This window comes from Phoca vitulina, unplaced genomic scaffold (genome assembly GCF_004348235.1).
Source record: "Phoca vitulina isolate PV1807 unplaced genomic scaffold, GSC_HSeal_1.0 scaffold22, whole genome shotgun sequence".
NCBI classification, from domain to species: domain Eukaryota; kingdom Metazoa; phylum Chordata; class Mammalia; order Carnivora; family Phocidae; genus Phoca; species Phoca vitulina.
This window is the reverse complement of record NW_022589725.1, coordinates 37,224,751-37,240,290: the sequence shown is the minus strand read 5'-3', so window position 1 is coordinate 37,240,290 and position 15,540 is coordinate 37,224,751. Positions and strand designations below refer to the sequence as shown.

Below are 15,540 nucleotides of genomic sequence, written 5' to 3'. Positions count from 1 at the left end.
TGACCAAACTAGAGAAATAATCATTTGTTAATTTAAAAAATAAACAAACAGGGGCGCCTGGGTGGCTCAGTTGGTTAAGCATCTGCCTTCGGCTCAGGTCGTGATCCCAGATCAAAGCCCGCATTGGGCTCCCTGCTCAGCAGGGAGCCTGCTTCTCCCTCTCCCACTCCCCCCCCCCACAACCCGCTTGTGCTCTCTCACTGTCTCAAACAGATAAAAACTTTAAAAAAAAAAAAAGAACAATAAAAATAAACAAACAAGGAGACTTTCTGTTAAACTTTGGGTAGAAGACACATTTTCTCTGTCCCTTTCCAAATCTCACAAAAATGACTATAAAAGGTTTTGTTTTGTTTTCTAAAAGGGACTCAAACACACAAGGAAGAGGAGAATGGGAAAGGAGAGACAGCAAAAAAAGTTTGGAAGCTGGAAATCAGAAGGATGCATAGCAATTCATCAGGAGAGCCAGGGGCCAGGAGAAGCTGAACGCAAAGAGCTGCTGGTGGGGCAGCAGGAGGAGCAATCTGAGAAATCTCAGGCGTTGGGAGCACCAAGTGCCTCCGAAGGTAGGGGTGAAGGTGAGAGACTGGAAACAGGAAGATTGGTTGAAAGTCTGATCCTCTTCTTCATCCCCATTCTTCTGGTTGTTCAGGCTGAAAACCTCCATCATCTTTCACACCCTGTACCCCACAGGCAACCCATCAGCAAATCCCATTGCCTCGATCTTAAAACCATCTTCAGAGTCTGGCCCTCTCTCACCACCTCCACCACAACCGACCTAGATCAGGCCACCATCACCTCACACCTGAATCCATCTTCTTCCTCTCCTCTCACTTTCCATTGTGTCAATTAAGACTTTGTCCCCACCAAGTCACTAGTAACCTCCACATTGCCAAGTCCAATGTTCATTTTTGGTCTTGTCTTCCTTGAATTATCAGCAGTGTGTGACTCAGTCGATCTTTCTTTCATCCTTGAAATACTCCCCCACTACTTTTTTTTTTTTTTTTTTTTTTTTGGTCTTACAGAACACTACTCTCTTTTCCTTCTCCTTCTACCTCACTGGCAGCTCACCGTTTTCAGTTTCCTTTAATGGATCCCTATTTCCTTGACAGTATCCTCATAGTAGTGCTCCAAATCTCAGTCACCAAACATCTCTCTCTATACTCATTCCCTAACTGATTGTATCCAGCTGCATGGATTTAAACATCACCATAAACTAACAACTCCAAAATGTAGATCCCTCAACGCGGACATCTTTCCAAACTTTACAGTTGAATCTAACTGTGTATTCAACATCCCCATTTGTGTATCTGATGGACATCTCAAACCTAACATGACTAAAACAGAATTCCTGATTCCGCACCCCCCCCCCCCCGCCCCACCACCAAAACCCGCTCTGCTTTTCCTCTAATCTTCCTCACATGGCAGCCACAGAATTCTTCTAAAAAGTATGTCACTCTTCAGGTCAAAACCTTTCAGTGGCTCCATCACATCCAACATGTAGGGCTAGGGCCCAACATAATTGGCTTCCTGCCACCCCCCTGACTTCATCTTTGGCCATTTCCCCCCCCCCCCCTTTGTCACTCTGCTCCAGCTTCGCTGTCCTTAAATACTGAAGCATATTCCCCACTCAGGGCCTTTGACCTCATTGTCCTTTGAACCTGGAATTCCCTTCTCCAAGATACCCACATGGCTTCTTTCCTTACTTCCTTCTGGTCTCTGCTCAAAAAGCTCCTTACCAAAGAGGGCTTTCCTTACCACCCCAGTCTGCCCTTATTCCCTGTTTTCCTTTCCTCCATAGCACTCCCTACTACCTGATATTTTACTGACATAGCTTTTTATTCATTTATTGATTATTCATTATTGATTACTTTTACCCACTAGGAAGTAAGCACCATAAGCACAGGAAATTCGCCTAGGTTGTTGGCTGCCGCAGGTACCCAGCATCCAGAACAGACTTGGAATGAATCTATAAAAAAGCAGTTAAGCCCTTTAGTTGGCCTCAGAACCTGTGTACCCAGATGACACCTGTTCCGCGACCACAGCATAAGAGTAGAAGTTTGCTCCTGGAAATGCTGATCTGAGAAGCTCTGGATTCAAGGATGCAAAGCAAGTTGAAGGAGGGATATCTTGATGAAAACAGGGGATTCAATGAAAGCGTATGCATTAGAGGTTGAGACTCCTGGGTTCCTGTGCACCCCCACTTCTGCCCTACCTTCTCTGTAGTACAGAGATCTTCAGCCAGGCCTAATCTCCCTTAGCAGGACCAAGGGTCTTCCTAGAGACAAAATAAACCATCCTTCCTAAAAGACCAATAGTTCCTGATATTTCAGGGTCCCCAGTCAAGCAGATAGCTGACCCTCTGACTATTTGGTAAGGGAACAAATAAACCCAATAGAAGTCATGCAAACAATAGGCAGTATAAAAAGATAATAAATAAGAAGACTATTTACTATAGCAACAAAAACACATAAATAAAATATATAAAAATAGAAATGTGCATAAATTTATATAATCAAATTTTGGGAAACTTCTGAAAGATTCCAATGTGACAATGAATAAATGGAAAGATGTCCCATGTCTTTGGATAAGATGACTCTCCATCAAAAACTATTCCCAAGTTTATATATAAGTTTAATGAGATCCCAATAAAGATATCAAGTTCCCCTTCCCCAGAGAACTATAGAAGTTGATCCTAAAATGAAAAAATTAGCAAGCAAGAATAGCTAAGAAAACCCCAAAAGAGAAGAGTAATAGTGGTAGCCTTATTTGATTAAAAAACAAAACAAAACTTTAAACAGCTACTGGGATGGGGGCACCTGGGTGGCTCAGTCGGTTAAGCGTCTGACTCTTAATTTCAGCTCAGGTCATGATCTTGGGGTCTTGGGATTGAGCCCCATGTTGGGCCTCTGTACTCAGCAGGGAGTCTGCTGGAGATTCTTTCCCTCTGCCTCTACCCCTCCCCCCACTCATGCTCTAAACAAACAAACAAATAAATAAATAAAAATAAAATCTTAAAAAAAAACCAAAAAACAACTACTGAGGTGTGTTACAGGACATAGGCACCAACTTGAAGGGGCTATAACTGGCCAAATCTGGAGCAATTTATACATCAAAAAGAATGAGTATAATTAATTACAAGATTACAATAAATAAATAAATATTTATGAGTATATTTGAATTTTGAAGGAAAGAGGAAAAGCAAAGAGAGAAAGAAAAAGCTCATTTACCATCATTGGAGGTAACTATTAGATAATACTTTTCTACAAATATTTGTAATTAAAGGGAAGGAATTAAGCATTTACCCTCCTTTTCAAGGAGAAATGATAGTTTATCCCCAGTAGATAGGGACAGTTTTTTTTTCCAGAAAAATGCCAACTAATCAATGTGGGAAAAATTATGGAATGAGAAAATCCCTTCTTTGCACCCCAATAAAACGACTGATTCAGTCCAAGATCATCCATGAACACTGAAACCATTAGATTAAAAAATTGTTGAAGAGACTGTTCACTTGATAAAAAGTACTGCTCCACAGTACGCACAGGGGAAAACATGCTTTTACAATGGTGAGATCTGGCTGTCACCACCTAGTTAGGAATTTAACTTATTATCAGTAGTAGTGGGACAAACTGTACCTCCTGTTCTGTTTTTTTGTTTGTTTTTCTTTTAAGTAGACTCCATGCCCATTGTGGGGCTTGAACTCATGATCCTGAGATCAAGAGTTGCATGCTCTACCAACTGAGCCAGCCATACACCCTTATACCTGCTGTGATAATGGAATACGAAGCAATATGTATGAATGATTTTCGCCAATGTGGAATGGGAAATGAGGGTGGCCATATCCAATCTGATCCTGTAGTTTGAAAAGTTTTACATTGCCCAATGGGCACATAGGTCCCATTGAGAAGTAATGGTTATTTAAAAATGAAATTCAAATATTATTTTTGCTTTCACTTTACGTGTATTATTTTTTTCAAATGGCTACTAAGTTGTTATGTCACAAATGCTTATTAAGTTGTTTGGCCTTGCCTCCTTTTTTTAAATTTAATTTTTAATTTTTTTTTTTTAATCACTCAGTTACCCCATTCCCCGACTCACCTCCTTTCTGTAACCCTCAGTTTGGCTCCTGGAGTCCAGAGTCTCTCATGGTTTGTCTCCCTCTCTGATTTCTTTCCATTCAGTTTTCCTTACTTCCTTTATAAATGAAACTGTTAGGTATTTCTTTTGGCCTAAGAATGCTGTGAAAAAAAATGACTGAGACTCAGTTCCATGATCAATCAATATAATCCCTTCCTTGAATCCATCCTCAATTTCTTTGCTCTTTTCTCCATGCATTATGCTTGCTTTGACCCTTGTCAAATTCAACCCACTGCCTCCTCTGTGCCTTCCCCCCAGGCACCTGGACTAAGACAAGACCTCCTGACTGCCCCCAACCCTACTTTCCACCCAGCAGCCAGAGTGATTTTCCGAAGTCACTTTACCCGTTAAAACCCTTCAATGATTTGGGACACCTGGCTGGCTCAGTTGGAAGAGCAAGGGACTCTTGATCTTGGGGTTTGTGAGTTGGGGGGTTGTGAGTTCGAGCCCCACGTTGGGTGTAGAGATTACTTAAGTAAATTAAAAAAAAAACTTAAACACTTCAATGATTCATTGCCCTGCGGATACAGTCAAAACATATTCGTATACTCTAAGGGGCCCTTTATCCTCCTTTTTCCAGCATGCCTCCCTCCCCCACTCATGTCCCTCTGTACTTCGCACTTTGCAGTTTCTGGAATGTTCCCTGTTCTCCCTCCCTTCTCTGCCTTTGCACATGGTGCTCCCTCTGTGGGGAGTGGCATTCCCCTCGCCAACTCGACTAGGATCTCAGTCTTTACTGAGGAGTCACTCTCTCGAGGAAGCCTCCCTGACAGCCTTTTTATGTTCCCATAGAACACTTCCCAATAGCAGCCCTTAACCTGTACTGCAAGGGCCTCCCTTCCTACACTGGAAACTTTTCGGGAGCAGGAAATGCTTTTTGTTCCCTGTTGACCAAAGAGTAACTGGTATTCAGAACGCTCATCATAACTTAATTGCTGAATCATCCTGAATTTTGTGAGCTATGTTGTTCAAATATAGATATGTATATACCTGTCCCTGGTCTTTTTTTTACTCTGTAGAAACAGATAATGTGTTTAGAAGAATTAAGTCTTGGTAAACCAATTCTGGTTCCAAATTCCTTTCTAAGTTTCTGTGGGTTTGTGCTCATTCTTCCTTGTTATTATTTCATCTTTCAGCATAATGTGCTGAATGCCTTATAATGATCAGCACGATCATTCTTTCCCATGAGTAAATCACAGGAGTTACTGTGTGTATATCACCCAAGGGATTTAAGTACAAATCTCTGTTTTTTAATGGTTTCGTGTTCTTATTTTGTTTTTGGTATTTGAGAGACTGGATGTGTTTTTAAGGAAAGTTTCCACCAGATACAGAGGTTAAAGGATAATAGAGCCATGTCCTTTCCCAGGGCTGTCCTGCAAGAGTCTGCATTTTCATAGGCCCCTTGAGATGTCAGTAATGATAGAAATCTCAAAATAAACAAAAATAAATTTTAATGAAGCTCAGAAAAGAGGAATAAGGTGGAGTAGCCCAAAGCATCTCCCAAGTGTGGGAGTCCAGGGTGGCTCTCTCAGTTGCACTACCCAAAGGTCAGGCCAGCTCCCCTTAGACGAGAAAGATAGTCCTCATGAGAATAAATGGAAGTAAATGAAGGAATCAATGTAGGTGACTGGACAACATTGAAAGAAAGGGCTCTTCAGACATTATGTAATCTATTATGGGATAGCAGGACACAGAATATTCTAGAATGGGCAAAAATAAAACTGACAAAATTGTATGAAGGATTCTAGAGTTTGTATACATTTTATTTATGTACTCCTCATCTCTCTTTTTGTTCTGTTTTATCTAAAGAGCAATGTGATTTTTTTTTCTTCCTTATCAGAGGCTTTCTACTACTTAGCACTAAAATGCAGTCATTCCATCTTACTATATTCTATAAAGGTGTTACCAAGGCCAGTTAGCTAAATGTTTGTGTTTCTTTCTTGAGAAAAAAAAAAAAACTTTGACTCTAAAAGGAGAGAGTGGGAAAGAAAATTGCAATTGAAATACAATGGTACATTTCCTGTAGAGTTCCCATGATTTTTTTTTTCAATTTGAAAATCGAGTTTTGCCATTTGTTAACAGAATGCTGCCATTTAGAGATATACATTTAAAAATTAATAACGGTTGCTACTGTTTTTCTGTGGGATCTCAGCAGATGAGGATACCCTTAGTTGAATTGGGCAATTGGTTGTGAGCCTGCTGAAAATTACGCCATTTGTATTAAATTATGACGTCTCAGAAAAACACACCACCTGATTTTGCTAGGTTAGAGACAAGAAAACCGAAGTTGAAGTGTATCTTTAAGTCTATAAAATGGCAAAACCCGAAAAGGCTAGAATAAAAGAAACAAGTCATTCGAATATCCTCTGAATTACCAGTGTTTAAGTCTCAGCTCTGCAAAATCAGTTTTCAAGAGTACTGTTTCCTAAGTACGTGCAAACTCTTCAAGTATCTTAGTAAGGGAATAAGGAAAAAGTGTTGAGCTTTTGCACGGAGGTTCGCTTCATGTTTGTTCATTACAACAATAAAGACTATTATAATAGCATTGTGGGATCTCTTGGCAGAGGGACACTGCCAAAAGGGGGGAAATGGTCCTTATGGAACAATTGTCTTTTGCTGGAAGGCCCTCAATTAAAATTGTGTTTAAGCATACACAATATACAATCTTTTTTTTTACGTTAGTAGAAAATTGCTTTCGCGTGTAACCCCAGTGCTGCACGTGGGATGGGATACCTGCTGTAGAAATATCCAGGAGCAATCCCGGGCGGAAACTCATAGGACAAGAAATGGTGTTTGTGTCCCTGCGGGAGCTGGCAATGAATCGCTTACACCCCGTGGTGCAGTGTTCATTCTCGCTAACCTACGTGGGCCATGATTCTCCGTTGCTCCCTGACGGAGGAAAGTGTCAGTTCATGTGTGTCCCTTTCTCCGCTAGATGTCACTGTAAATCAATCGCTTGTGGAGAGGGGACCCGTGTGTTTCTCGTTATCTTCAGACAGTACCAGGGTTTAAAGCATGGTCGGTCCCCGCACTTGTCTCCTCCCAGAGTGGGGAGCCCATCGCGGGACGGGGGCGGCGGGGACTCTCCGAAGCGAGGGCAGCGCCCCCTCGGAAGAGGCAACGGACGCGCCGCGACCCAAGTAGGAGGCGCGCAGGTTACGGGGTTTCAGGGCTGGCTGCGCGTTGCGGGAGGCGGGCCCGCGCCGCACTCCTCCCCGCCCCCGCGAACGAGACGGTCACGTGCCGGGGAGGTGCTGCCCCCAGCGGGCGGTGGCGGGAAGGCGGGGCGAGGGCGGGGCGGGGCCGGGCCGGCAACCGCAGAGCTCCGAGGCGCCGCGCCCGCGGTGCGGGAGTCGCCCGGGGCAGGGTGCGGACCGGGCGCGTGCGCCGCGCGGGGTGAGTGCGAGCCGGGGCGGGGACAGCGGCTCGCTAGCCGCGCGTGCCTGGCCGACCGGCGCAGGCGGGGAGGAAAAGGGGGAGGAGCCAGGGCGCGCGCAGGCCGTGGAGGGGGGAGGGGCGGGGCGGAGCTGCGGCGCGCGCGTCCGCCAGAGTAGGGGAGGGGCGGGAGCAGCCGCTAAGCGCGCGCAGGGCCAGCCGCCGTGAGCGTGGGGCGAGCGTGGGCCGCGGCGCGGCGGTGTGACTCCTTCCCGCGACCCTCTTCCCGGCCCCCAGCGGGGGCACTGTGCGGCGGCCGTAGCGGCGCCGGAGCCCGCGAGGTCGAGCAGGCGGCCGTGCCCGGGCATGGTGGTCCGGGGCAGCGCGGAAGGTGAGCGACCCCCGGGCGGCGGCGGGGGTGGGGGAGGGGTGGGACCGGACACGCGTCGCCCGGAGGCGCCGCAGACCCGCCCGGCGGCGGCCCGAGCGCGGACGGCCTGAGGCGGGGCTGGGGAGGGCGCGCCGGCCCGGGCACCGCAGGCCGTCCTGTCGCGGCCTGGGCGGCCCGCGGCGTCCCCGAGCGCGGCAGCTGCCGGGTTATGTAACGCGTGACCTCCCCTTCTCCCTCCGCCATGGCGCGGCGGGCCGGGCGCCGCCGACCCCGCCGCCCGCGCACGGCCGCCAGGCGCCGGAGACTCGCACGGCGCCCTTCCTTCGGTGCTCCCCGGGTCCCGCCGGCGAACGCCACCCCCGGCCCCGCAAACTCCTTCCTCCTGCGTCGGCGCCTGGGCCGGCCTTTCAGCCCCGCGCCATTCATTCGTGCGCGCGTTCGGTCGTAGGTTCATCAAGCATCGCAGGATGTCGGCCGGGGCCGGGCGCTGGTGTTCTCCGCCCGGCCTCCCGCCACGCCATCCCTCCCCCCACCCTGTGACCCCGGCATCAGACGCCCCTCCCCCGCACTGGGTCCCAAAATCGGTGTTGGACTAGCTGAAGGCAATTTTTATTCACTTAGTTTTCCTTGTTACCTGTTTCCTTAATATGCAGGGCACCTTTCCCCAACTGTCCTTACAAGTGCCCTTTTCACACTTTCACTCACTATTAAAATGATTGAGCCCCTGTGTAGACCGAAAGGGGCTTTTCCTTGTATATTTCGTTGCACTTACTACCTACACCCAGTCTGTGAGGAAATAAAATACCTTAATATGTCAATTAAGAGTCTCCCTTGTTTAAAACAAAATAATTGCAGATGGTGTAAGTTTACAGTTTCTGTCTTTCACGCCTTCGCAGGTCATGTATAGAGTGGAAATGGTATCGTTCAGGTGAAAAAAATGTAGACTAGCACATCCCATAAAAGGACCTGTAACTGAATTTTAAGGACTTTAACAGTTCTTAATTCTGTGTCTCTCTGGGCTGTCTGGCCTCTCCGCTTTAGTCTTCAAGAGTTAGCTGTTTCTTCTTTAGAATTGGGCACACCATAACGTTGGTTCTTGCTGTGGAGAACACAGTAATCCAGCCTTTGGGAGAACGGTCGACCTGCTTCCCAAACTTGCATCTCTGCTTTCCCACATAGCCTTGTCTTAGCCAATGCAAGTGCTGCTAGCAAGTGGTTCCCTCCTTATGTTTCCTATGCTGGATTCTTGGAGATTCACTTAAAGTCCCTCTTCGATGAATTTTTCTCAGGAGGATCTCCATTCAATTCTTAGGCTCTTTATTTGCCACTCAGATTCTACATGTGTTATGATGATTATCTTTTTGTCCATATCCTCTTTTTCTCTATCAGTCCATACCAAACTAGATTATTGCCATAGAACTTTACTCCTATTTCATGGTAAACAATACATAATTAAGATTTTTTTTTTCCTAAAAAGGTAGGAATCACTCTTTTAGAATTAATGTTTATGATATTTCAAGTGGAAAATAATTTTTCAAAATAATGTGTTTGAGTAGTTAGGATCACTCAATTTTCCCTACTCAAACTGCAAAACTCAGTTCTGCATAAAAGAAAGAAACCCTGTCCTCACCAGCAACAAACTAGTCATTAATAATAAGTTGGGAAGACTACATGTATTTGATAGTTCTTTCTTTGACAGTTGCTGTAGTGGAAAGATAAGAATTTTAGAGTTAGATGTAGATCTAAATTCTGGTTTATTAGCTGTGTGACCTTTGACAATTTAAGTTACTAATATTTGGTTTTTTCCTTAGGTGTAGAATGAAGACATTATTTCCTATCCTGGATAGTTAAGGATTAAATGAGTCTTTAAATGTAAGGCATCTAGTGAGTACCTGGTACACAGTGATGCTCAATAAATACATAACATATTCCCTCTGGTATATTTTTTATTGCAATTCACAGTCTAGAATGAGCCAGGATATGCTGGAAACAAAGCATGAGAAGAGAGCTGATCAGAAGAGGTGCTAGGTACTCCTTATCTCCAAGTTAATGAAGGAGCTCTAAGCTAAACAATAGTAAAGCTCTTTCTTTCTGTTTCTCAAGAATGTACACGTGTACGTGGCATATTGTATATTATAGAATATTGAACAAAACACTCATAAATGAAGGAAATATGTTTTTGGTTTTTTTAGAGAGAGAGTGTGTGCGAGCGGGGCCAGGGTAGGGGAGCAGAGGGAGAGAGAGAATCTTAAGCAGGCTCCACTCGGGGTTTCATCTCACAGCCCTGAGATCATGACCTGAGCCAAAATCAAGAATTGGACGCTTAACTGACTGAACCACCTAGGTGCCCCTGAAGGAAATATGTTTTAATCTTTTTTTCTCCTAAATATAGCACCAACTGAAGCATTAACTTGGATATTAAAAAAGAATCTGATTTTTTTTTCAAAGTCAAGTCAGGAAGGGGGGATGAGGATGAAGGGAGGAAGCATATTTTAAAAATTCTTTTTTAGAGAGACAATTGGGTCTCATGCTCTTCTTTTAGTGTCTCACCTGCTTACACACGGTACATGAATCCTAGTCTGAGTTCCAGTATTTCTTCCTTAGACTGTTAGGACAGTGCCCTCCCTGGTATCCCTGATTCTTTTGCTTTTCTTCCTGACTGATCCCCACATAAGAATCAGAACGATCTTTTTATTTTTTTATTTTATTTATTTGAGAGAGAGACAGAGAGCCGGCACAAGTGGGGGGAGGAGCAGACAGAAGGAGAGGGACAAGCAGACTCCCCGCTGAGCCCGACGCTGTGCTCTATCCCAGCACCCTGGGATCGTGACCTGAGCCAGTCAGGCGCTTAACTGACTGAACCACCCAGGCGCCCCCAGAGTGAGCTTTTTAAAGACATAAATCATACTGTCATTCTTGTGCTCCAAAGCCTCTGAAAGCTTCCTGTTATCCTTAGTATTGAATCAGAACGCCTTACCACAGCCCCTCGGGGCATTACGAGATTTGGCAGCTGCCAGTCCTAACTAAACCTCTTACCATGTGACTCTTCATCGCCCTGCCCATCTCTTGGTCCTTGTGCCATTTCTTGAACTAATCAAACTGTTCCTACCTTAGGGGTGTAAAACTTTCTATTCTCTTAGTTGGGCCACCCCTTCCTCCTGGTGGTTATCTTGCCTTTACATCTTCTGTTTGCTGGTCAATGTCATCACCTCATAGAGGCCTTCCTTGATCCCTAAAATAGAAGCCAGCCCCTCCCTCTGCCACTTTTGATGCTGTCATTTTAATTTTTGTTCATAGCAGTTATTGCTAGGTGAAGATATACTGTTCACTTATTTATCAATTTTCTCCATACACTTCTTTGCTTCAAGGCCTCTCTCCCACTAGAGGGCAGGGGCGTGACTTGTTCTCACAGCTCTATCCCCAGTGTTCAGAATTCTACCTGAATTGGTAGATTGATGCTCAACAAAACTTGTTAAATGAGTGAATGGCATACTTAATTTAAACATTGTTCTGGAATCAGACAGCCTGGGTCAGAATCCTGTCTCCTACTGTTTACTGATTCTGTAGTCTTGGGCAAGTTAATATCTTTTGATGCCTCAGTTTGTTCATCTGTGAGATGGGGACCATGTGTACCTTATAGGATTATGGTGAGTAATAATTGCGTTAATGCATGTAAAGTGCTTAGAACAGGGTTATTTTATAGTTTCTAGAAACAGTATTTGAAATTGGGAATATTCACTTAGGATTTTGTGTTTTTGCATGAGACAGAGGTATAAGCATTGAACTTCATATTTATTTTGGTTTTATTTTTGGCTACCAAAGTCATATTTATGGAACTCTTATTTAAAATAAATATATTTTGTGGCTGTCTAGAATGGATTAAAAATAAGCTGTTGGGGATGGCGACTAGTATTGGTCTTAATGTGGAAGCTTTTTCATTCTTAGATCTGTGGAAGATGCTAGAAGAGATTATCTTAGCAGCTGCCCGCCAGAGTAGCTTTTACATATTTCCCTTTGAAGTTTTGCTGGAGATAGGACCGTGGTGATAAAAGGACTTGCTGGAAGCTGAAGACAGAAAATCCTTGAAGATCCAGTTGAAGGATGAGCCCTGTAGTATTTGGGAAAGGAGAGGTGTTTTATCATCTTTTGTGTTCAGTTTCTGCTATTTTTTGTTATGGATTTTCCCTCCAAAATTGTGTTTCGTTCTTAATGAGAACCTATAGTGACCCAACTATACTTCATACCTTTTTTTTTTTTAAGATTTGTTTATTTATTTTGAGAAAGAGAGAGAGAGCACACGCTTAGGGCAGAGGGATAGGGGGAGAGGGAGAGAGCGAATCCCAAGCAGACTCCACCCCAAGTGTGGAGACCGACAGGGGGTTCAATCTCATGACCCTGAGATCACGACCTGAGCCGGAGCCAAGAGTCAGGCACCCCACCAGCTGCACCACCCCGGCGCCCCGACGTCAGATCTTTTTTTTTTCCTTTCTCTCCATCTTTTCATGATGTGATTTTGATTTTTCTTCAGTATTTTACAGAAATAGAGAAGAAAGAATTAATGGGGACAAACAATAACTTTGTAATAATAGACACTCTGAGCTAATGCAACTTGAATTGTTAGAAACTAAGATTCTCCCTGTAGTAACTGCACTTGCTTGATACCAGTTATTTTTACTTAGTCCACATACCTTTAGTAAAATGCCTCTTTGTAGGAACATGTTTTATTTCTTAGTCTCAACTTTAGCCAGTAGGATCCTATCTGTGGGCCTTAAACTTAGGGGAAAAAAATCAAAATTTTGCTTCTCTGGGTAACATTTCTTCCCAAATTTAATAATAATTGCTAAGTTATTAAACATTTACTGTGCCTCAGACTCTTCGCTAGGTGCAGTGCCTTATTTAATATTCATAACCACTCTAAGGTTGGCACAGTTATAAAGAAACAGATGCAGATAATGTTCCTGGGGGCCAGTTACACAGGCAAGAAAGGAGCCAGGATTTCAATCTACTCCTACCTCATTCCATAACCCAGGGTCATAACCACTTTGCTCTGACGCACATTAAAATGAGGTTTCTGTTTGGAAACTTGCTATTATGTTTTATCGTGTTATGTGTGGTGTTCTTCAAACTGCAAGTAATTTCATTGTGGGTAAGTTTTCTGTGGATTTAACTATTATACTTAAATGCCTATATATTCTCTAAGTGAAAAATGTTTTGATAGGTTGATGATAGGCAAAATCATTTTTTTCCTCATCTTATTACAGAGTTACTGAAACAAGTCAAAGCATGTGTGTTATGGAAGGTCAGTTTGTAAATAGTTTGAAAAAGTTTTGTGTATAACAGATGTGATGCATTAGAGTTAAGAAAACATGGATATCTTTAAATTTGCTTAAGGCTAAAATTTCAGGTAGCAAGTGAGTAATAAAAATTAGTGATGTGTTTCTGTTGATTATGGAGCAAATCTTTATCATCTTTGTATTTAGTAAGTAAGGAGGATATTATCCAGTCAAGTTAAAATATGCTTTCTCATGTAGGCAGGTAGCTGCCTATGCACACAGGTTAGTTTGAGTAATTTTTTTAAAGATTTTTTTTTTTTTTTTTTTTAGAGAGTGCGAGCATGCAAGCAGGGAGAGGGGCAGAGAGAGAGGAACTTATGCAGACTCCCCGCTGAGTGCAGAGCCCAAGCGGGACTCCATCTCAGGGACCCTGAGATCACCACCTGAGCTGAAACCAAGAGTCAGACACTTAACTCACTGAGCCACTCAGGCACCCCTAGTTTGAGTAATTTTTTAAAGACCATTCTGGTCTCGCAGCTTTATGCTTGAATTAAAGATTAGTTACAGATGGGCAAAAAAGTTCATTGTGATGTGAATGATTTTTACTTGAATCCAGCATCTGAGTAACCAAAATGTTGCTTAGTGGCTTCAGTCATTCCTGATCATAACCAAGGCGAAAATGAGCTTTTTGGAGATTTAGTTAGAAAATAATAGCTGAATCTTACATTTTTCTGAAGGCCATCATTTCTACACTTGAGATTCCTAAGAATGAACTTAACATATTCTTATCATTTAGGCATTAGTCTTAATTATGATTTAGATTCCTTTCTCTTTTAAATGTTTTTCATCAGAGTTCTGAATTTTATCTTAAAATAAGTTCTATTACTTTAAGCATTTTTTTAAAAAATTAAATTGGATTATCCTGAATTTTAAAAAATATTTTAAGTTTCTTCTTTAATATTTTTGAGAGCATAACCAAAAATGTCCTTTACTTTTTGTAATTGTTTTTGCCTTAAAAAGTGCTTTCACTTGGCTTTTTCTCGTTCAGTTCCTTTAAGAGAGTGGTCAGACAGTACATCCTGTTGGATAGCTGCAGTGTGATTCTAGCACTAACTACCCAGAGTTAGGGCCACCTGGGTGCCTCAGATGGTTAAGCGTCTGCCTTCAGCTCAGGTCATGATCTGCAGATCCTGGCATTGAGCCCCATGTCGGGCTCCCAGCTCAGCAGGGAGTTTGCTTTTCCCTCTCCCTCTGCCTCTCCCCCTGCTCATGCTCTCTGTCTCTCTGTATCTTTCTGTCTTGGGTGAATAAATAAAATCTTAAAAACAAAACAAAACTTCCCAAAGTTAGGGCAGATATCACAGATTAAGGGCACAGTCCACAAGATTCTCTTCACGTTAAGATACCCACTGCAAGCTCCAGGGTTCCCAGGCCACCTGGTACTTCTGACTAACTGGCTACAAATTTGGGAGTTCCCACTACTCCCTCAGATTTGATAATTTGCTAGAGTGACTCAGAACTCAGGAAAGTACTTGCACGCACTGTACTTGGAATTAGGGTTTTATTATAAAGGATACAAATTAGGGCAAGCCAAATGAAGAGATACCTAGAGAGGGGTCTGGAAGGGTCCCAAATTTGAGGCTTCCATGTCATCAGGATGTGTTATCCTCCTGCCACATTGATATGTGATTACCACCCAGGGGAACTCACCTAAGCCTTGGTGTCCCGAGTTTTTACTGGAGTTGTATTACATAGGCATGATTAATTGAATTATTGACCACATGGTGAATCAGTCTTCAGCTCCCTCCTCTTCCAGGAGGTCAGGCTGATATCATGTGGCTCAAAGCCCCAACCCTCTAATCACTTGACTGGCCTTTGTTTTTTCTTTTTCTTTCTTTCTTTCTTTTTCTTTTTCTTTTTCTTTTTCTTTTTCTTTTTTTAGAGAGAGAGAGTGCATGAGCGGGGGGAAGAAGGGCAAAGGGAGAGGGAAGAGAGAGAATCTTAAGCAGGCTCTATGTTCAGTACAGAGCTCACAACCCTGAGATCATGACCTGAGTCGAAATCAAGAGTGGGCACTTAACCGACCTAGCCACCCAGGTGCCCTTCAAGATTTTCTTTCTTATTAGTCAGTTGTTTTGTTTCAAATTACTTCTTACCATGGATAGTGCTATTAAAACATCTGCAGAGAAATTACATGTTTTCTCTTTGTGAATGGATTTCCTTGGAATTTATTCCCAGATGGGGAAATTCGGGCCAAAGAAAATAACAGTTGTTCAGCTCTGGTTTAAATATTACCAATCACTCTCGAAAGATTGGCTTGACTTAACCATCACACACACACACACACACACACACACACACACACAC

At 43.4% G+C, this 15,540-nt stretch overlaps 1 protein-coding gene across 3 annotated transcripts in view; it reads left to right on the top strand.

Moving 5' to 3' along the window:
* The first annotated feature begins 7,707 nt into the window (after positions 1-7,707).
* Positions 7,708-15,540, top strand: part of REV1 (REV1 DNA directed polymerase) — a 102,161-nt gene continuing 94,328 nt past the window's right edge. For all 3 annotated transcript variants that reach the window (XM_032419888.1, XM_032419887.1, XM_032419885.1), the window contains exon 1: positions 7,708-7,900. In XM_032419888.1, the coding sequence (XP_032275779.1) occupies positions 7,876-7,900 (25 nt within the window). In that variant the 5' untranslated portion in view covers positions 7,708-7,875. The remainder of the gene's footprint in view (positions 7,901-15,540) is intronic.